This window comes from Musca autumnalis, unplaced genomic scaffold (genome assembly GCF_047663935.1).
Source record: "Musca autumnalis isolate F117 unplaced genomic scaffold, ASM4766393v1 scaffold_5, whole genome shotgun sequence".
Lineage (NCBI taxonomy): Eukaryota > Metazoa > Arthropoda > Insecta > Diptera > Muscidae > Musca > Musca autumnalis.
Window position 1 is genome coordinate 110391624 of NW_027412088.1, and position 24131 is coordinate 110415754.

Genomic DNA, 24131 nt, shown 5'->3' on the forward strand with positions numbered 1-24131 from the left:
ATGTTCCAAAATCCGAACATAGAATGGATGCACAAATGTTTTTCTTTCAGCAAGTGGGCAAGTTAAGTAGAGTATAACATGGTTAATGAAATATACCTTGGAACGGTTCTGAACAATTTTAACTTGGCAAAGTCAAAAATTTATCTTGTCCCGCTTTTAAAAAATATTAAATGTAGTGAGGTAACATGTGCGCTTTTACCCATAACAGCTACAATAACTTTGGCTTCGGGTTCGTAACCGCGCCTATAAGAACATACTATGAAAAATATAGAAGAAAAACTATCCTCTTTATTAATGATGTAAGGTTTTAATTAAAATTTTTCATTGCAAAAAAATATAAAATAACGTTATTAAAATGTATGCAAAATACTACGATTAAAGATTTAAATAGGATAAATTATATATGTATGTTATTTGAGTTCCCTTTTAAAGGGCTATATAATATTTGTACATATTTCTATTAGTAAAAATTTTTTGGTTTATTTATAGTTTGTAAATATTGCAAATAAAATGAAGAAAAATAAACTACTATAAAAACCATCCCTTCACAGCAACATCTGAAGATGACGCACTGTATATTAGCTGTCATAATATGTTTGTACTAAGCTTGAGGTTTAAACATCTGGGCTCCAGTTTCACCCAGCTGAATAAAAAGCTAGCTATGGTTTGGTGATTCGGATAAAAGCTTGGTTCATCAACATCAGCTTTATCCCGCGAGCAGAATAAATATATTTTTTACTAGTGTACTTTAGGTTAAACGAGACATTTTATTGGCCAAAAGTCCTTAAGTTGAAAAAATGTATTTGGTTTAACTCAAAATAGCGTTTTAAGATACGGGAAGAAAACTGAAACAACGTGGGCCAAAAATTAACCCTTTTGGACCAAATACTTAACACGTGCCTTAAACCTTTGGAGACTAACCATAGAACCTTTTTTAGTTGTGTTTCGTTTTACTTTTAATGTGAATGTGCCTTCAACTTATTCGGTGCCCTTACCGTTAAAATCCGATAATATGAGTAAATATTATTTTAAATATGTATATGGTAATCTGAAAGAAGTTACCTAATTCTTCTCGAGCAAATTTAAGCAACATCACATAAAATTTTCTGCACTCGGCACGAGTCAATGAACCAACTTCAACTTCCATTTCCATCGCCGAACGTTGCCGAGACTTTACAAGCTTACATAAACTCAATATTTTAAATTTTCTGCGATAATTCAAAGCCAACATCTATTTAATGTCTATTTTTATATACAAGTCAAGATACAAGCACATTTTTGATAAGTAGATATCGAATACTTTCTTATCAATTCGTTACTCATATTAATATTTTAATTTTGTTTCACCCTGAAATATATTTATTTATCAAATTTTTAAAGATACATGGATAGTTCACATTTGCCAGATTGTCATGTAACGGTATAATTCCTTACACAAAAACAAAATTTATTTTTATTATCTTTGAAGTGTTTCTTACAAGAAAATAAGACAAAACAAGTGAAAATACAAAGTGCAAAATCTGACTTTTGGCTACTAAAATGGGCTGTTTAACCTATAGTGGAGTGGTTTGAAATGTGTTTGAAAGAGTTTTTAAAGGCGAAAGACATTGTGTGTATTGGCAAAAATCAAATCGGAACACTACCTTGTTACAGCAAATTATCGCACCCGATTAAACGTAGTACGAAAAGACACAATACTTAAATTGGACTTCGTAAAGTTATGAGGAAGTCTGCTTTTTATAACATAAGAGCAAGTGGTCACTGTAAGAAAACCTACTTGCCTCTCTATAAAAGGACCTACTATGGACCTCGTATGCTATGAGAAAGACTGTTGTTTTTCGCCCATTTCGGGCGAGTGGGATAAATTTGTCAATAGATTTATACTGAGGAAGGCTCCAATATATGTTTTAAAATGGAGTTATAATTGAAATTACCGAAATTAAAAATCGAAGTTAATTTTACTAGAGAAAAAGAGAGAAATTCTGGAGAAAGGGAGAGCGTTCAGAAGCTGCGGAAATATAATTTTTCCTAGATATTTGTATGCAGTGGTAGAGACAACAATGAAAATGCCAATCTCAGAATATTGTATTGGGTGTATACCGTCCATCCAGAATAAGATAACAACAGCATAACGCTCGGGAGCTGACGTGTTGGTAGGACGAACGTGTACTACTGTGTGCTCAAACTATAGAAGTATACGTCTTCTCGCTTATCATATCCGGCACACTGTGTGGACGATAAAAGCTTATGATCAATGAAATAATTTTTTTTATTACCGGGGGTTTAGACCTGGAAATACATTATTGGCCAGATATTCGCTTTGCGAGTACTGGAGCCGACGACTCCGCAACTCTGGGTTGGACCATGTCTTGAGAATTAGGAATGACGTTCCCACTAAAAGGGACTACTGAATCACATATAGACTTTGACGGATTATCTGAATGGAGGAAGAAAATTGTCTGAGGAAATACATACATATAATGGTATAATCCTCATTGTTGCTGATTTTAAGCTTTACATTTGCTGAATTCAATAGAAGTTTTACTTGTTTACATACAAACTATTAATCACTTCCTAATACCTATAAAAAAGAACATGATGAACGTTTTTTTTAAACATTCTTGTCCTCTACAAATTTTATAAACATACTTTCCCAGATGATGAAGCAAATAATGTACATATTTATCCTATCTAAAACCAAGAAAAATATTGGACTGATATTGTTGTTACTCCAAGCAAATACCTTATGTATGAACTGGTTTACACAAAAGGTATTATATTGCATATGCAAATTAGCGAAGGTTGTCATTACAGATTACATTATGTTGTAAACTACAAATCATAACATCAAAGGAAGAAAATGCATTCTTTTATATTCCAATAATTTGCATAAAAATGTATATTTTTAATAATAATCATGTCTGCATCGATATCATACATTTTTAAGAATGATACACATATCTGGTATACAGAGATTATACATAGTAAAGCAGTTGTTTATATGCTCTCCAAATTTATATATGTGAAGCTGAATCGTTGTTAAAATAGATTGCTTCAATAAAAAGCATGAACAAACGTACAAATAAATGATTTACAATAGTAATGTTGTGCAATTATTTTCCTACAAGAAAAGGGATGCATAACTCAAACAGTGGCAAAACTCAAAAAATGCGTTTTCTGAGTTAGCAATTCTATTTTTTCGACTTCTACTTTATCTTGTGTCAACTTTTCTTGCTGATATCTCTAAAACTCATCGAGATACAACTAATTTACTACGAGCTTGGCATAATTCAACAAAACAGTTTTTTGAGTTTATTAATCACTAAAACACTTCAAATTGATCATGCAAAGATATCTGGCTAGCTGTTTGCACAATATGGTCCAAGTGGTTATTATATTTTTCGTGCCATAATCTTTTTAAATTGGGAAGACAAATTTCAATCGCCAACTTAAAACGCGTTTATCTCGAAACTGGATTTTTTGAGATGTGTCACTCTTTGAGTAAATGAGCGGTATGTACAAAACAAATAAACGTTTTGGTTTGAATCAATATTGAAAGTAGTAGTTTTACTACTACATATTAAAATTAGCAAGTTTTCCTTTTATTTCCTTTCGAATTGACATCGAAAAATCACTAGTAATCTACAAACTTATTTTATACCCTCTGTAATATAATTATAGTTATCGTCAAAAAGTTATGTGATTTTTATTGCCAAAATCAGTTTTCATCAGACGAGTATTATCTTAATTTTTTCTTAAGCAATTTTAATATATGGTTATGCATTAAGCGGATTCAGCTAAATATATAAATACATATACGTTACTTGTTGGGTAAGAAGATAACTTGCGGTGTAAACTTTGTTCAATATTTTAACAATTACAAAATCCAAAGTCTTGTAAAAAATCAACAAAAACAAAAAAGGGAGGAAGAATTTGTTACCACAATTTTTTGCGAATCTCCCTTCCTATTGAAAAAGACAATTCACACGTTATAGGCATGTTTCTTACTTCAAGAAAGCCAAGATAACGAACCCTTTGAAACTAAATCTGTGTGGTATTGGTGAGTTTTTTTTTCTTCCTTATTGTGGCATTATTCTTGTTTCAAAGAAAGAGTACTGAAACTCTGGCACGCATGCTTTGTGAAACAAAACTTCTTTGTTGGCGACATCCTGTACACTGGCCTTTGTTTAAAGTTTTAGGTTTACCCTTTGTCCCGATAGGCAAGGTTAACATTACTTACATAGCTCATGTTACAATGAGGTGCCTTGTTTTTTCACATAATTACCAAACAGCAGGGGATTGAATCACAATAGCAACAACCAACTACTGGTTTCTTCTCAGGGGTGGTAAAACGCTCGTTAATTTATTTCTCTTTTTTATATTAACCATAATAATTATTAGCAAGTTATTGTTCATTATGTTCATGCTGAGATCATTTAAATTATATCTCTCAAAAATTTTATATTAATATGGGTTTTAAAAATTGTGTCACGCAGTGATCAATCAAAGCGTTCAGCCTTGACCATCAGAAAGTCAGCCAAGCCATTTGCTTTGATTTTGAACTAAATATACTGCATTGCACACCTATATAAAGAATAAATATCGGTTTCATCGAAACATAGCGAAATGCTAGGGAATGAAAAGTTCCATATCATAAGCAATAACGGAAAGCTCTGCGAATATAGGTTAGAGTACCTGTGATCCTTAGATCTACAATATAATCTTTGGCGCCCGTGAAATATTCAATATAACAATTTTTACTATAGGTTCTAGAATACACCAAGAAACTCAAGAAATATGTAAAATTAAAAACACATTTTAGTGTTAAGGTCGTACTTCATCTGAGTTTTGCCAAAATTGTCAACAAAACATCATCAAAGACAAAAAGAAATTCGTTCGCCATAACTATAGGTCCTAGAATACATCAAAACCCTTAATTATAGCCAAACGCCAAACGTTTTGAAATATGAAATACCCTAAAAAAAGAAAGAAAAATCGAAACAGACTACCTAATGTCATAACCCCTTATCGCCGTACTTTCCTGAACCATTGAAAATTCTATTGGCAGTTGTTCAGAGGATTTGCCAATCACCGCTTCAGAGAGCTGGCGGGGTGATATCTCTAGTACTGTTTAACCTCTAAAATTCCACACCCTCCAGAGATCATTATGTATACGGATGATTTTACGATCTTGGGTCGGGTCCTGTCGTCGAAGATATATGTGATATGTTAAATATCTACACAACTGACTTAGTACTGTTCTTTCGTCTGAGGGATGTGAAAATAATCACCGCTTAATCTACTGCTACACATTTATTTTACCACCTGGACGGCTGTAATGAGGAAAATATTGGTCGATGGATTCCGACCACTAACTACTCCAAGATAGATATCAACTGTCGATATCATGTTGAAGTCGACCGCACAAGACAGAACTTTTTGCGACAGCACTTCTGGCGCTGCCAATGAAACCATGATGACCTCGTACAAAGCTATAGCTATATATAGTGGTAAGCTAAGAGGCGAAAGTCTGGTATGAAGTGAAAGAATATTAAAACCTGCCAGAATGCCGCCCTAAGGACTGCAAAAGATGTGCGAGGGAACATATCTGCGTTGCTATAACAACAACATCGACGGCAGTAAACTTTTTGGGACCATGATCTGTGAATTTGAGCATGGAATGAAGGGTTTAGAAGCTGTAGTTTACGCACTAACCGATATGTTAGAAAGTATACGGCCGTTAGTAGATCTGAAAAGAAAGATCCATGAAACAAGACAACGATTCACCACTGGGCGCAAATAAGTCCATCAAGGCTAAAACGAGCAGACCATAAATAATATGAAGCTATTTTATCCAGGTGATTTGAAAGCAGAATTAGCCCAACTAACTCCTTAGTGAAATATTTGAAATTCAAAATTGCTATATGACGATTTAACATGGTTTAGTGGTAAGCACGTCTACCTTGCACTCAGAAGGTCTGCGGTTCAATCCCCCAGCAGAACATCCAAGTTTTGGGAGATGGCAAATCCTGAGTACTTCAGCCATTATAAACTTCTCTACAAGTGGTGTTGGAAGACACACCGGTCGGACTCTTTTATAAAAAAGGTCCTATATAAGAGAAGTCCCTTTTGTTCTTTCGGGGATCTTGTGGGATGATCAAAAGCCAGATCAAGTCACAAGAAACCAAATCGAATCGTTGTGGTAAATGGATGGTTATCAGAGAAGAGCAAACATCAACTCGCATCACTATTTTCATGCAGCAAAGATTCGGAGCTGCTTGAAAGCAACGTATATAGTATGAACAAACACAACACTTAAGCTGGACACAATAAAAATTCTATCACAACATCTAACTATAGAATACTCCACCCTAGATGGCAAAGTACCCTTCGACTCTATAGGGCAACCAAATCCGTATCTGTGTACAAGAAGCCTCTTCCAAGAATCACATGTTACGACCAGAAGTCGTACTGCTGCCAAGGACAATAATGAATCTCCTCTAGAGACGAATTTTGAAGGATGCTTTTTCAGGCTACTGTATTAAGTACTAAGCACCATCAGCGAAAATAAGACAATGCAATATAAAATGTATTTAAATCCTATTGTCAATGAAAACAAGTAAGAAAATATCAGTCAGCTGTGCCGACAGAGATATACCCTCAGCCTCGAACCTAAAGAAATAAAGCAAACACAATACTTCTGACGTGTATAGGGTTTTTTGAGTTTTTAAGATTCGCCCCGAAAAAAATACTGCACTCTTTCCAATTTGAGGCTGTTAGGAATGTATGACGTTGTAGTACCAAATCGGTTTCTCCCCTCGAGGTTTATCTTACATACTAACCAGTTTAGTTGGTACAGGAAGGCTTTTTGGAGCTTTTGGGCCATTATCTCAGGAAGCATGAGCTTGCCACCGAAAAAAATGCACCGTTGTAACAAAGCCGGCCTTTTTGGAAAAAAACTTCAAAACGATCCGAGATGAGCTGTTAAACTGTACTTTTCTCAAATTTTGTGTGAGTGGTACCCGAAGGACGGGACGTATATAGTCCTCATTTTTAAGCCGATAGCCTTTGGTGCTAGTTCTTTGTAATTATAATTTTATTATAATTTGTTATTATAATAAACATTTAAATAAATAAATAGATTAATTAACAACACTGTGCAGCACGAAAATTATTAACCATATTCTGACACCGCAGTATGATAGAACACCAAAAATAAGAAGACACGTGTCTCGCCGTTTTTCCCTATCTCATCAACTTTCGCGGTTATAGCCCTCCAAAGGTTTGAGGCTTTGATTTAGAAAGGGTCATTTAGTCAGGACTATATCTTCAAAACCGTTAGGAAATTTGAATTTATCTCGGAGGCAAAGTTGTAGCTCTTGTCTTAAAGAACAAAAATTGTGGACACATATAATCCATCAAGCTTCATCTGCAAGGTCAAAATCGCCATGGTAAAATTTTTTTTTAAAGTTTTTTCTCAAGTTTTGTTGTACAGCTTTCAAAGCGATCAAAATTGAAGCAAACAACCAACTAGAAAAATGTACCTTAGATCTTAGTAAACAACTTTCTAGAACATACGAACTCTGTAGAAACGGATCTTAATGGTAAAAATAGCAAAACAATTGCGATTTTTATCCTCTTTTCTCGGCTTCTGCTCCATAGATATTAAACCGTTCAAAATTCAAGAAAACAATCAACCACAATAAAGTAGCAAAGGCATCAATAAACAACTTTCTGGAGCATGCGAAATGTCTATGAAGGGTTCTTAATGGTAAAAATAGCAAAAATCTTTTGAAAATATCCAATTTTTATACTTTTTTCTCCGACTCTGGTCCAAAGATACGCAACCGCCCAAAAATTAAGGATTCCGTCAACCACAAAAATGTACCTAAGATTTCAATAAACAACTTTTTAGAATATATGAAGATTCTAGGAATGATTCTTAGGGCTGAAATTCACGAACAATTAAATTATTTTTAACATTCCCCCTGCTCAGGTTTTGAAATAACAAACTGTTAAAAACTCAAGGAAATTTGAAAGGTTTGTTATTTACGGACCTGAACAGGAAAGAATGTTCTAAAATAATCTAATTTTTAGCTTGAAGAATCGTTCCTATAATCTTCATTTGTTCCAGAAACTTGTTTGTTGAAATCTAAGGTACATTTTTGTAGTTGACTGTATCCTTAATTTTTGGGCGGTTGCGTATCTTCGGACCAGATTCGGAGATAAAAGTGTAAAATTTGAATATTTTCAAAATTGTTTTGCTATTGTTACCATTAAGAACCGTTCGTAGACATTTCTCATATTCCAGAAAGTTGTTTATTGAAGGCGTTGCTACACTATTGTGGTTGACTGAATTTTTAACGGTTTAATATCTATGGAGCAGAAGCCGAGAAAAGAGGATAAAAATCGAAATTATTTTGCTATTTTTACCATTAAGGCCTATTCCTTCAGGGTTCGTATATTCTAGAAAGATGTTTATTGAGATCTGAGGTACATTTTTGAAGTTGGTTGTTTGCTTCAAATTTGATCGGTTTGGTAGCTGTATAACAAAACTTGAGAAAAATTTTAAAAGAAATTTGACCATAGCGATTTTGACCTTGCATGAGGTTTGATGGGTTATATGTGTTCACAACTTTTGTTCTTTAAGACAAGAGCTACAACTTTGCCTCTGAGATAAATTCAAATTTCCTAACGGTTTGGAAGATAGAGTCCTGACTAAATGACCCTTTTTACATCAAAGCATCAAACTTTTGGAGGGCTATAACCGCGAAAGTTGATGAGTTAGGGAAAAACGGCAAGACACGTGTCTTCTCATTTTTGGTGTTCTATCACACTGTGGAGTCAGAATATGGTTAATAAAACATGACTCAAAAAATTACACACAGTGTAAATAAGTCCATATTTCAATTTAATGTATTAGACTAAACGAAATAATAAGATGTGCAAAAGTTTGAACCAATCAGAAACTCCCTGCGGGAGTTATCTTGCGGATTTACCATTTTAGTTGGTGCCGTCAAGGCTTCTTGGAGCTTTTAGGCCATTATCTCAGAAGTATGGACTTGCCCCCCCGAAAAAATTGGACCATCGTAAAGGGGGCCGCAAGGACAATATGGAGATCTTAAACTCCACTTTTTCTGAATTTCGTGTCGGAGGTACTCGAAGGAATGGACCGATACAGTATATTCGAACCTGATTTATGCCTGAAAGTAATATTATCATATGCAAAGTTATGACCAATTCGGTTACTTCCTTCAAGAGTTATAACCATTTTAGCGAAATGTTTTGAACTTTTGTGGGGAGGTAACGGAAGGAGTGGACCAATATAGCCCATCTTTGAACTTAAACTAAGTTTGGACAAAATATTACGAATGCCAAATATTGGACCCGGTCGGTTGCTTCGTTCGAGAGTTATCGTGCGCCCCAGCCAGTCAGACAGACGGTCAGTGCTCAATCGACTTCAAATTGTCTAAAACAGATATCGTCCAAACATAGGGTCTTGGGGAACATTTCGATGAGGACCATTTTTGGTTGTGTCAGAGTGTATATACCCTCTTTTAGCCCAAAGGCTGAGTTTATAACTAGGCTCATATCAAGCGGACTGTAGAGGAAACTTATGTCGACTTATAAATTCAATAGTGTTCAATGTCTGAATTTGGTAATCGTGTGTAATTTGGCGTTTCGGATTTTAAGGCAATAAATAATGGATATTGGTTGAAGTTTTGGTATAGCTCCTACCACCGCCAAATTTTGGCTGTTTTAACATTTTCTCACCCCCATATGAATGTGAATGTTTATAAATATTTGTTCAAAATCAATTGTTTAATATTTTTAATCAGACAATATTTCGTACTTACTCATTATCCTTTTCGCTATTAGCATTAGTACTAGCTGTTTGCGATTCTTGATTATTTTGCCTGCTTTTCTTACTCAAACCATCCTCTTCGTGTTCTTCTTTAAATGTAAAACTAATGTCATGTGGATCCTTCGATGCGTTAAGGTTTCGCGGTAAACTTCGATTTCTTAAATTCATATTTAAAAATTCTAAATCACTTTCACTTAAGCGTAAATCATTATGTGTAGATTTTGGTGCGTTGCCACGTTTTGGTGGTAAGGCTGGCTTTTGTTCCACCTCCTCCTCCACCTCATCCACCAACATTTCCAATGCCATACACTCTGGATTGAGACTATTCAATGCATCTTGTTCTGCCTCAGAGAAAAGATTAAAATATTTCGATACATTTTCGGCAGTTGGTGGAGTGTAATTATGGTGCGTTTTGCCTCGTATCAAATCGCCCAAATGATCCTCATCGATGCCGAAAAGAAAAGGATCATCGAGTAGGGTGTGTTTTGCATTTTGTTTGGTGGGTTCGGCCACAAATTGGCTACCTGTGTCTACTGCGGCGGCAGAAGTTATTGTCGTAGGTTGCTGTTGGCGATTATTATTGAGGCTTAAATTTCTTAATGTCTCCAATGTATCGCGCAAATTGTTGCTGGACAAGCGATTTCGTGGTGTTGTGTTATGTTGGCCAGTGTCAGCCGTACTTGTTTCCTTTGTACTTGCACTAGTTTCATTATTTGTATCGCCACCGCCCTTTCGATGTCCTCTTAAAGAGCGCAAGAGACGTTTACTTTTACGTAAAGTACTACCACCACCACCGCTACTGCTGTTGTGGTTTTTGTTATTGGCTTGGCCTTCAGCATTTGTTTCACATTTTGAGGGAAATAAAGCCACTGGCGTTTGGTGGTGCTGGTGTTCTTTGGCAGTTGTTTTAGATGGCGCATTAATATGGTTTGTTATCGTCATTGTTGTTATATTATCTACGGATGCATCTTCAACATCTTCAACGTCGTCATCGTCTAATTGCGTCTCGATAAAATCTATGGCCACCGTATCATACTCTGTCTCGGGATTGTTGTTATTGTCATTTTCATTATTTTGCTCACTTGTTAAGCCCATCGAAGCGGTTTTGGCCGCCGATAAGGCCAATCGCTGTGCCGCTGCTTTGCTGTAAACCTGTCGATAATATTTTTGCTGATCGCCATACAAGAAGCAAACACGCCACCATTGTTTGCAGGCTAGCAAATTGGCGGTACGTGGAACGACGGGTTCAATTGACGATGACATGCTCTCCATGTTGCTCATTTTATGTTTGTTGTTGCTTGTTGTTGTGGCTGTTATTAATGTTGTTATTGTTTTATTATAATTTTCCCTTTTTGCAAGGATTTCTTCAAATTATATCGGACTGAAGTTCATGAAAAACAACAACAAAAAACAATACTCCTTGATGTTCGTGTACTTAAACATAGACTCTGTGTGGCAATTATTATGGTATCCTCTTTCACTTCTTCTCCTACTGTTCTTTGGTACTTTTGTACTACATGTCGATCAGTTATGTTTTTTGTTTTCATTCAACACTTTTTTTCTACTTAACGTGTACTCGTATGTTTTTGTGTGTGTCTGACTGCCAATTTCGTTGGATACAAAAAAAATTGCTAGTCCATAATTAACGTTGGTTTTTAGTATGTCTGCGGCGACATAATATTCTTGATCAAGGCAATATTGCAGTTTATTAATGACCGTTCGGCATCTTATGTGGTCGCTTGAAATGCTTTCTTCCCTAAAGGAATAAAAATTGTTTTTGTTAGGAAAACATTTTCTAAGAGATCTAAGAAGCAGAAATGTTCTCCATTGTCACTTTGTTCACCGAAGTCGTTAATTTTTTAAACGATTTAATGTTTAGTTTATTCGCAGTTTTTGTTGTGGTTCTACATAGTCCAACGTATGTATGAGAAAAAATGCTACTCCTGAGGCCAAAGTTCAAAGTCTAAGCTTACGAGTGTTTTTGTATTCACGACAAAAAATCGAATTTGTAAACATACATATTGTCAAAACGAATTTCGATTTGCGTGTGGGTTTCGTCTTCGGGCATTTTTGGTGACGATATATAATATCCCATTCCTTCAGAAAAGGGAACTTTCCTTAAACATTAACTGCAACAATACTCAAAAAGTTAGAAAAAAAGTTACATGAACCGATTAACCCATTATTAAGTAATATAAAGAAGCTAACTTCTACATTACCAGTAGTTGGAATATAATGGAGTATTTTATAAAATACGCAAGGCAAAATACAGTATAGTCTCGATAATCCGGACACTCGTTAATCCGGACAACGCGGTAATCCGGACACTATAATTTTTTACATTGTAGACTCTGTAATCCGGACATCACATATTTTTTTGACCTCGATAATCCGGACATCAATATTTTTTCCTATTTTAAACATTATATTCTTATTTATTTCATTGTCGATTTCACTCTTAGCTATAGCAATTGGTGTATAAATAAGAAAAATTAAGTTTTTCAGAGTTTTATTTCCAAAAATCGACTTTCAGGCTAGCCGCAGTTTACTCAGTTATACAGCCAGGAAGATGCGATATGGAACTACCTGAAACTTTCGAATGAAGCAACCTAATTTAAAACGTAGTGTTGTGTTGACTAGTCCCCTGAATAATCGGTCTTGCGTGTTCGTTTCCTCTAAAGGAATTACTTCATTATCCCTTCGATTATTGACAAACTCCCTCAGGAGCATGTAATGTGCTCCAAGGATATTTTACCTAAAATGTTTAAAAGTTTGAATTAATAGTTTAATGTTTATTGAGCTGAACGAGGAAACAAGTAGAGAACTTGTATATAAATTATACGGTGTGTAATTTTTGGGTCATGGTTTATTGTTTATTAACCATATTCTGACACCGCAGCGTGATGCAAGACCAAAAAAAAGATGACACGTGTCATCACCATTTTTCACTATCTCATAAAATTTCGCAATTATAGATTTCCAAAAATTTGAGGCTTTGATGCCAAAAGGGACCATTTTGTGAGGATCATATCTTCCGAACTGTTACGAAATTTTATTTATTCTTGGAGCTCGTATCATAAAGAACAAAAACCTCATTTTCAAGGTCAAAATCGGCCAGGTCCAATTTTTTTATAATGTACCTTAGCTCTTTGGCTCTAGTCCATAGATACTAAACCGTTAAAAATTCGAGTGAACAATCAACTGTAATAATGTAGCATAGATATCAGTAAACATCTTTCCGGAACATGCTGTCTGTGAAAAATCCTTAAAGGCCAAAATAGCTAAACACTTTAGAAAATTAGGTGGGTTGGAGTTTTTTTAATTGGAATGACGACATCTATTTTGCTTTTCAAAATAGTCATGGTCGTTGTTTTAATATTTTATTAAAACAACTATAATTTATTAGTGGAAAAAATTGGTGATGTGTACCAAGGACGAAATGCGAAACTATAGTCTTCCCTGCCTTACCACTTGGTAAACATCGCCAATTTTTCCACTAATAAATTAAAGTTGTTTTAATAAAATATTAAAACAACGACTACGGGATTAACTATTTCCAAAATCACTTTAAAAAATGTTAGATTTTTATATGTTTCCTTTCGATTCTGGTCCATATATGCCAAATCGTCAAAAATTTAAAAATACAGTCAACTATAAAACTGTACTTTAGGTTACAATAAACAACTTTGTAGAACATACGAACATTCTCGTAATCATCAGCATACGTCACCTTAATTACGCTGGAGGAATATACGAAACAATTTGGTAGCTAGGAAAGCTGCTCCCAGTCTAAAAATGGTCGCAACCCATCACATTTGCTTAATATGAATTCGTTTATCTTAGATGTCAAATTATTGTCTAGTTAGTAAACGTCCTTTATAATGATTTAATCTTACAAAATTATATGTTTTTGTTACTACTCGGTAATCCGGACAATTCGATAATCCGGACACCGCCGAAACATGTGGTGTCCGGATTATCAAGATTATACTGTATATGTTTAACTCATTACAAAGTACGCTGGCAAAAATAAACTTGTTGAGGGAAAAACACAAGCTTTGTTAAGCATTACGTTTGATTTTTTAAGAATCCTTGCCAACGCAGGATATGCGGGTATATCCTTTATCAATGGGGATATACTTTTGCTGAATATTACTGAAATACTTCGTTTTCAATATAGAGTAGATATACATCGATATTCTAATACAATCTTTCTGTATTCCAAAGTTTTAAAGGGGGGTTCTATTCAAATGACCCACATTTTTTTACCTTAATGTTTGACTTTGTTTTGTTTTCCTTGTATAATTCTTATATAAATTGGATTTGGATGCAAATGAATGACTAAGTACTACAAACACATGAAGAAAAATATAATACAACTTAAAAACTTCATATCTTGTATAATTCGGAAAAAAATGGAGGTTGGAAAAAATTTTGTAGGGGGTTCTATTCAAGTGAGCGGCGGTGTATGTTCGATGCGCAAATATATAACATAATGGCTATACCTTCATCATCAAGATCATCTTCCTTAAGGTGCATAAAGCAAAGCCTTATCTTCTGTTATCCCTCAAGCACCATCTAATAAACTACAATACTCGAACGATTTTTAATTTATTATTTCTTTTGATGTTTAGACTTTGCTCCATTTAATTCTTTCCTTTTTTGACTTTGGTTTTGGGTTCTGTAGTAATGGACATCCACAATCCGGCCATTCACCATTTAAGATTTTCGTTAAAGAAAAATAACAAAGGACACCATTCAAACAGCATGGCTACAGAATTTCTGCAATTAATATTTTCATCAGATTATATTTCTCTAAATAGACAGTTCAATAATAGCTTAGAAATGATCATTGTTGTGTTTTTTTTGCTGATTCTCTTATCCAACATTAACCCAATTTTTGCTGCTGTGGTTTCCATTCTCTTAACTGCCAAAATACACAACCAGAACAATTTGACAATTGCTTTAATTACTGGCCGCATTGTTTGTGACTTCCTCCACTAACCCTATTGGCCAAAAATTAAATCGTGTCTCATAAACCACTGACCGGCCATTTGTGGCTTTTTATGGTTGTTGTTGTCTGTTTTACGAAATAACGGAAATAAATACATTCTTTTTTTTCGTTTGGAAAAAATTTGAACTTTAGCCAAATTGTGGTGTTAAAAGCTAAACCATTTCCATTCTCTGGAAGCCTGTGCCTATACAACATCTACAACAGCAAGATACTATCTCATAGTCTTCTCGTGCCAATAGACCATATGAAATTGTGGCCAACACATTAACACGGAAAATTCACACTCTCAGTTGCAGATTACAAACAAAAACTGCTAACATTTGCGCATAAGTGTACGACGTTCCAAGTAAATTCGGACAGACATACACATTTCATAGATAAGTTTTAGGCTTGCAACTGATTCCAATACAACAAACACCGCATGCTCACACGTCACACAGTGGTAAACGTAAACGCATTGTTATGTTCGTGGTAATGATCGTGTTTTAAAACTATTAGTGTTGATTTATGAAAAGTTACCATCCTCCGCCTTCTTTCATTGTTGAATTGTTTTTGTTCTATGAGTTTGGTTATTATTAGGGTGGCGTGGAATGAATTGAAGAGTCAAAAAAATTTTAAGTACAGAAGTTATTTACATTTCGTAAGACATACATTCTGCTTCTGAAAGATTCAATCTAGAAATTAATCACTAAAAAGTTGGTCTGAAGTCAAAAAAAAGTAAAAAAAAAATTTAATAAATTTTAGGTGGATGTGTGCACACATGCTGAACCACAAGTAATAGTAATAAGGATAAAGCCGTTGGTAATTTGTTTACAAATCTACCCTAATGTAGAGTTATTCTGAAAATCTTCTTTTGAGAAATTTAAAGTTTGTTAAGTTAATAAAAGTATTTTGTTCAAAAGCCCCAAAAATATACTAAGCTATACGTACATTAATAACAACAATACACTTCACAACCATCTTACGGTAGTTGCACCATATACACATCCAAATATATACGAGTATGTATGCATCTTAAACCTGGTGGTGTTGGAACAAGGCCAGTGTTGGGTCTAACAAACAAAAGGAATAATTTTTGTATTTTTATCTTTGAACGAAATTTTAATTGAAAAACTTTTTTGTTTGCCATTGTTTGTATTTTTAAAATTGCAAATTGCTTTAAATACAAGCAAACTGATATCAAGGTATTCGATGGGCAAGCGAATAACAAAAAAAAAATATTCATAGAAGATGTGGCACAAGCATATTTCTTCTTTTTCGGATTATGAAAATCCATTACTGACCGTGACTTAATCAAAAATGACTTTGGCATTGTTTTGTGGTATTTATTGAGAGTACGTGTTGCATTGAATGATTATTCGGGTTGCTCTTACAAGCAAAAACATAGCACTGTGTTTCAAGAGCAAACAAAAATGATGTGAATTTTTTATGCATCAAAATTTTAAACGCCAGCCTCCACATTTGGTCCGAGTAGCTCGTCGATGCCATCAATTTCTTCATCTTATCGCCATTTACTGCCAGACACAATTTAGCAAATTCTCAGATCGACCCATGATGTCAATGTCGTCGTCATAAGCAAGAAACATATTGCTTTTTGTGTCATTTCTTTTAATATTTGCATCTCGTACAATCTATTCAGGCAGGATGTTGAAAAGATCACACGAAGAGCCGTCTGATTTTCTGAAACCTCTTTTGGTACTAAAATGTTCGTAGAGATTCTTTCGTATTATAACTGAGGGCCGGGTATCAGTAAATGTCAACATACAAGCCGAATGAGCTTTGTGGTAAAAGCAAATTCAGACATCGCTGAATTATAGGCGTACAGGGCTGTCGAATACTGCTTTGTAATCGACAAGAAGATGGTAAGTGTTGATCTGTATCTCTTGGGTATTTTCCGGGATTTGCCGCAAAGGTAAATAGCTGGTCAATGTTGGATTTGGAAGGTCCGAAAGGGGATTGCTATTACAAAATTTTCTTATTGACGATAGACTTTAGTCGTTCACACAATATACCGGCCACTATCGTATACGCTATGCCCTATAATTTAAGCACACAGCCTTATCATCTTTTTTGTGGACGGGACTTTGAACAGGACATAGGATGCTCACGTTCATAGGGGCTGACTATCTTATGCATACATCTAACACTGTGCAACAGCCATTCTTGGTTGTGGGAAATTCCAAAAAGTTTCTGGGTTCTCAGGTCAAACTTTTATTTTAGAGGCACTTATATATGAACTTAACCAAAGGCAATGGGTCCCTAAAATTATGCGCTCTACTTCGCAATATTAAAGATAAAGCTTTAAATCAATAACAAACAAGCCATTGAATGGAATCCACAGGGAAGGCGAAGAAGAGGACGCCCAGCACACACTTGGAGGCGACAAATTGAAAAAGATGAGGTTCTAGTATGGACTTAATCGGTCCACTCCTTCGGGTACCTGCCACAAAAAATTTCGGAAAAGTTCAGTTTAGGACCTGCTCTCGAATCGCTTTTTTTTTGTTGTAACAACTTGTATTCACTGCAACGCTTACGACGGTAAATGTCTAATTAGGGGCAAGTCCATACTTCCTGAGCAAATAACCTGAAAGATGGACAAAACCCTATGACACCGTGTGTAGTGGTTGGTGCGCAAGATAACTCTCGAACGGATCAACCGATTTGGTCCAAAATTTGGCTTTCGTAATATATTGTTCAAACATAGTTTAAGTTCGAACATAAGCCATATCCGTCCACTCCTTCAGATACCTACCCCACAAAAGTTCAAAAATGTTCGGAAAAATTGTTTGCACGATAACTCTTGGAGGGTTATATCTACGAGATATAGATCAGGTTCGAATATGGACTATGTTTGTCCACTCCTTCGGATGCCTATCACACAAAATTACGGATAAGTTCGCTTTAAGACCTGCTCTCGAATCACTTTGATTTTTGTTGAAGCAATTTGCATTAGCTGCCTCAATTACGACAGTAAAAGTTTTTTCAGGGGCAAGTCCACACTTCTTAAGAAAAAAGCCTGAAAGGTGTAAAAAACCCCTATGGCACCATAACGCTCATTTACTCAAAGAGTGACACATCTCAAAAAATCCAGTTTCGAGAAAAACGCGTTTTAAGTTGGCCATTGAAATTTGACTTCCCAACCTAAAAACATTATTACACAAAAACTAAAATAACTACTTGGGACCATATTTTGCAAACAGCTAGCCAGTTATCACTGCTAAATTTCCATGCAAGATCAAGCACGATTTGAAGTATTTTAGTGCTTCATAAACTCAAAAAACATTTTTCTTGAATTATGCCAAACTCTTAGTAAATGAGCTGTAACTCGTTGAGTTTTAGAGATATCAACATGAAAATTTGACACAAGATAAAATAGAAATTGCTAACTCAGAAAACGTATTTTTTGAGTTTGAGTAAATGAGCGATATGTAGTGGCTGGAGAGCACGATATCTCTCAAAGTAACCGATTTGGTCCAAAATTTGGTCTTCCTCATATTTTGTCATACTTTCGGTTCGAAGATAGGCAATACCGGTCCGGTACTTCCCTCGAATATTTAAAAAATGTCACTTAAATGGTATGCACGATATCTCTTGTTCAAATTTGGTCCAAACTTTTGATCTCCTAATATTTAGTCCAAACTTGTAAAATGGAGGTACCTTAGGGCACCTACTCCACAAAGTTCAACATTTGTATCAAAGTGCAGTTTAAGGTCTGTTCGAAGATCCTTTGGACATGTATACCAATGCTGTTCGTTGTTGTCCTGCGTACAGAGGTAATATTTTTTCCTTGGACAAGTCCATGCTTCCTGGCATACTGGTCCAAAAGTTATACGATGACCCACTGTAATGACTATCGAAAAGATATGACTCCCAAAATAAGATCCACTTCCATAATGGACTATGTCGGTCAATTCCTTTAAGTACCTCCTCTACAACCCTTTTGAACTTTAATCCTAATCCAAATTTTCGTCATCAAGTTCAAATATCCACAATAGGCCACAAAGTAATGAAAAGGCCATAAATAGATCCGATCTGACCGTAGATGAAAGTTTTAATTCACATAGGCTGAGGGTATATCTCCATCGGCAAAGCCGACTGATACTTGTTTTACTTTAGTTTCCATATTTAATTGCTGCAGCTAGATAGGGATTCGAGTCAGTGTGTGATCATCGGATCTATCGAACATCCAACATGCTCGATAATTGTCTTCTATGTTTCACGAATGTCGAGATGCTTATCAATGTCGAGATGTTAAATAAAGCTGTTCAGTCTCATTCCGTTGTTAGATATTTCATTGTGGAAACTGAATTTCCCGACTGTTGGATCAAAGCTATTCTTCTTCCCAATTTTGGCATTAAAATACGTTTTTTAGCAATCGTAAAATATAAATTTTATCTTGGGCAGGGACATGGACACAGATGTTGAAGAATTTATCTTTTATCCGAATTGCAGCAAGCCTTTCTTCCATGTTTTAACCTGCGACTAACTATAAATCCGCAACTGAACTCGTGCTTCATATCATAACAGCTATAATACAGTGCCTTACCTTTAGTTGCTGTGACGTATTTTCCAATCCATCATATTTCCTGGCTTGTACTTTGCAAGCACCTTCTATATAAAGGGTCCAAAAATCCATGCTCCTTAAAACGTTTGTGGGGGTCGTCAAATTTAGAGGTGTTTGTTTTTTATAGTAGAGTGTTTTTGTAGGTATGGGTTACCAACCCGACCTCCAACTCAAGTTTTTATCGTTCCTATGAACTCACGCCACATTCTAATCGTGTAAGTACATTCATTACGTCACCCCTCCTCCAGCATCTATCCAATGAAATATGTGGACATGTCAAAGTGGTTTTAAACCTGTCAAAATTGGCAAGATCTAAATGCATACATACATATATTTCCTGCAAATGGACTAGGGAGACTTCTTTCATATCATTAGTGCACGGCAATTCATATAAATTCAATGATTTGTGCCTTTTTGCCGTCGATTCGGAACTGTACATAAAGATGTCACTTTTAGATAAGTTTTACAACTCTGAAATACCCAGGAAAAACATTACACGAAGGTTGTCATGCCAGAGCCTGGGATCTTAAATGTGGGATGGGAGAAACATAAGGAGAATCACATTGTTTCGCCAATCCTATCTGGTCAACGATAAAAGGACCACACAATAGATTCTCCTTATAGGGTCTAAGGAGAGTTTTTCATTTCGTTTGCATCATTTCAAATAAATGTAATTTGCCATACTGTGCTATTAACTTAATATACCATGTTAAAGTGTTGTTTTTGTTGCATTCATTTTGTATACAAAACTCAAAGCTCACGATTCAATATCGATCGATTACTTCCGTATTTAATGCTGCTGGCCATTTTTATTCCCTCCGCACCTAGTTCCAGTTTCATACCTTTTTATTTTCTTTTTTTTGTGTTCCTTCTCATTTCTTTTCGACTCTGTGGCCATCAAATCTATAGTTAACATATAAATTCTTGCAATCGGAATATTTCAAACAAACCAAAGAACTTTTAGCTAAAAGTAGCAGGAGTAGTGGCAGCTTCCATTGCAGCTATTTGGTGTGCAGATAAAATGTAATACTACCATTATACCGTACCATTCAATGGATGATGACTATACTGTTTTTATCATTTGAGTTGAATTGAGTTTCTTCACTTTCAATGCCAGCTATGTAAGTCTAGAGTAACTTAAAGTAAGCAATTGCAACAGAATCTATAGCATTGACTATGTATTGAAGTGTTTTCGTAAGACTGCTTGCTTGGCCTGCGTTCAGAGTTTATCATTTGAAATGGAATGTTTTGGTGCAGTTTATAACTGCCTTTTTTGTTCTGATTGACTGGATTGATTGTATTTTGAGATGTCTACCATTTGAGAATTGTGGCGCATGGCTGGTTTCTTTATTATATCCAAGGAAAACCTTTCACTGAGAATTGTATTAAGGGATAAACATGTTTTGGGTTAAAGGGATAATATAATCTCTTATCTATGTTTCAAAGGTATATAAAGGTTATATCTCTGAAATTGAAAAAATACAAGGGAAATATTTTAAAGATTAATAAGATGACCATTACAGCTTTATTATTATTTGTCCAAAAAACGGATATTGCCAGTGAAACTTAACGTTCGATCCAAATACCAAAAAACGTTCTATTCAAATATATGTCTTTTCACCCAAATTCTCTTTATTCGTAAATTCCTTCTCAGAACTATTACATTCCACAATGTTTGCGGGGTAATGTTATAGCAGCTTCAATGATCAAGAAGCAAACATAACTTCTAAATGTAAATTGCATGATGATCGAGAGCAGAAGAAGAGGTGCCAATATCACAATCAAAATAAAACTTATCTCTTAGCCTGTCCAGTAATACGTCTTCTGTTCAGCCATAAGACAATCTTCGGTTCTTAGTGAATCAATCTCAACAACATCGTATATTGTCGATTGCTTAGCAGCTATCTAGACACACTGCCAGTCAGCCATAAATTCAATGCCATATCATATAATCATAATGAGGAATGCGAAGAAGATCTTTAGTGGCTCCCATGTGTGTTGAATTGTAGGCTGTAGCAATGCAATCATTCCTGATGCGATGGGATTCGTCTGGCATTGTTTGCTGTCTTTAGCAGTGTTAATAACACCCCACTACTTACTTATACCACAACGAGAGACGGAAGAACATCAACATCAATTGATGCCAACCCTTTTTCAACAACAATGCGAACGAACACATGACTCTTAATGCATCCGAGTCATTGCTAACATACATTCATGGTTGTTGGGCTGTCCTCTTTTATTTGTACTGCAAGTAGGTATTTCTTAAAGTGTTAAACTACATGAAATCCATATCATGATTATGCCTTCTTACGCTCATCTGAACATATCTCTATAGACCACGAATGGCGTAGTACATTGTATCTCTCACTTGAAATGTGGGCATTAAAGCATCTTTTATATCTCTGCAACTGATGCTGTTGGACCAGCAGCAGCCAATAACCAACAGAGTAAAGAAATCGATCTTGTCTCTGTTAGAATTCGTAATGAATTTCAAGTTCAGTTCTCCAGTTTCGTCGTTTCATTGCTCGTGTGTTTACTTTTTTGGTTTGTTTTTGTTGTTGCGCTTGGTTTGGATACTATATCCATTGTCTTTGGCCATGATTATCATATTCTTCACAAGACCCTAGAATCCATACACACATACATATGTACATGCATCGAGTATAATGGAAATCAAAATGACATCTTGCCTTCTTTTGTTTCGGGGAAAACAAGCTAATATTGTTGTTGGTATAGTCTGGAGTGTTGGGAAATTTATATGAAATTATCTGTGCTTTTTATAATGGATTTGAGACTTTTGTCATTTTCATTTCATTACCATTGTGATCTGGAATCACCGTTACCTATTCAAAAGCAATATCCATGGACTAATCACTTTCATTGAAATAAATTCTTGAGTTTTCATTTCGTTGTAATTAAAGCTATTCTAAAAGAAAGTTGTGAAAGTTGTGGGTTCATAAGCAGCATTTTACCTATAAATATAAACGATTTGAAAGTGGTGTGGTATTATTATCGCTTTTTTCCTCTTCCACTACGGCCAACGAGTAAGAAAGTATCAGTCAGCTGTGCCGAGAGAGATATACCCTCAGCCTTAGACCTAAAGAAAAGAAATAAACAGAATACTTCTGACGTCTATAGTTTCTCAGGAAGTACGGACTTGCTCCAATTTTATCGTCTTAACTAGGGCCGCCTACACAACTAAAATTTAAATACGATCCCAGACGAGTCCTTCACTGCACTTCTTCTAAACTTTGTATGGGAAGTATCCGATAGAGTGGTCCGATGTAGTCAATATTCGGCCATAATCCCAGTCTGTAAGAAATAATACGATGTACAACGTTTGGACCAAACCGCTTTCTCCATTGGAGGGCATTTTTTAAATCCGTTCCCACCGCACTTCATATTTTATAGTGGGCTTATTAAGTACCTAAAAGTCTTGCCTCCTTTAAAATCATCCTACTAGGAAAAAAACAGAAGAAATACCCTCTAAAGATTTCCGCAAATGTTTTAAGGACCCAGATCTGCAGACCAAAGATTTTTTTACGAGCGCTTAGAAAAAACATATGACTGGTGTCATGCAATTATTCTATGAGATTTTAATGCTAAAATCGGAAAGAAGAATGTATTTGATCCAACAATCGGGAAATTCATTCTCTATTATGAAACATCCGACAACGGAAAAATCATCACATTTAAGCATCTTGACATTCATAAGGGCACCTGATCCAAAACAAGAAACCAATTTGACCATGTTGTGGTAGATGGAAGACATTCATCCAGCGTGTTGGATATGTATATGTACGATCGACCTGGTTGCAGCAATACAACGTACCCGACTAAACATTGCAAATTATAAACGAACAGAAACAACAAGGAAGTAGGACATCTAAAGGTGAAATTACATGAGATAGATACAGCGTAGTGCCTTCTACTTGCCTAATTGCTTAATGAAAGCACTTCCCGTGTCGTTAACATATCAGAAGATAGCAGAAGAGAAGAATGCGACATATAGGACTAGGAGAAAAGTGGAGGGGAGGAACGTACATATGTATATTCAACAGAATAGAGAGAAATGTGAAAGCGTGAGTTCGGTAAAGATTAGCTCATGTACCCAGAATGAAGTCCAAAAATTCTAGCAAAGGGGCAAAACATGACATCATTCTTACAGGTACATTCTCCTGTAGAGAAAAGCAAGGTAATCGGATAAGGGATATAGATAGTGTGCTCAGGTTATGGAAATAGATTTTTGTCCAAACTCTTGGTATCCAGTAAACGAAGACGACGAAGATAACATAGATTCAATCTAAGAAAAAGTTCTGGCCGCAGGAGCCGATGGTTTACAAACCGGAGGTGACACACTGGTAAGCTATATGCATCAGTACATCTGACAGGAGGAACGCGTACTCAATTATTCCACCTAAGCATTCTACATCCACACAAATGAAGATAACACCGTGCGCTCAAATTATATGGGCATAGCGGAGTTATGGCCAATAAGATAGGATTCCTATGGCCAATGAAATAATTGGGCCATATTGTTGGGCTTTAGATGTGACAAATCGACAGAAAAAAACTCAAGACATGCAGATCGACACTTATCATCTTCTTGTCGATTACAGAGCAGCCTTGAGCAACCCTATACTTTCAAATTTATTCCAAGCCATGTCTGAATTTGGTATTCCCGC

The 24131-nt window shown here is 35.5% G+C and overlaps 1 protein-coding gene across 4 annotated transcripts in view; it reads right to left on the reverse strand.

The window, feature by feature from the left end:
- The window catches only part of pk (prickle), a 411335-nt gene that overhangs the window by 100384 nt on the left and 286820 nt on the right, over nucleotides 1-24131 (reverse strand). The window contains exon 2 of one of the 4 annotated variants that reach the window (XM_073957484.1): nucleotides 9858-11621. The exons of the other annotated variants lie outside the window; for them this stretch is intronic. Coding sequence (XP_073813585.1) covers nucleotides 9858-11146 — 1289 coding nt within the window. The 5' untranslated portion in view covers nucleotides 11147-11621. The remainder of the gene's footprint in view (nucleotides 1-9857; nucleotides 11622-24131) is intronic. 4 annotated transcript variants of the gene reach the window in all.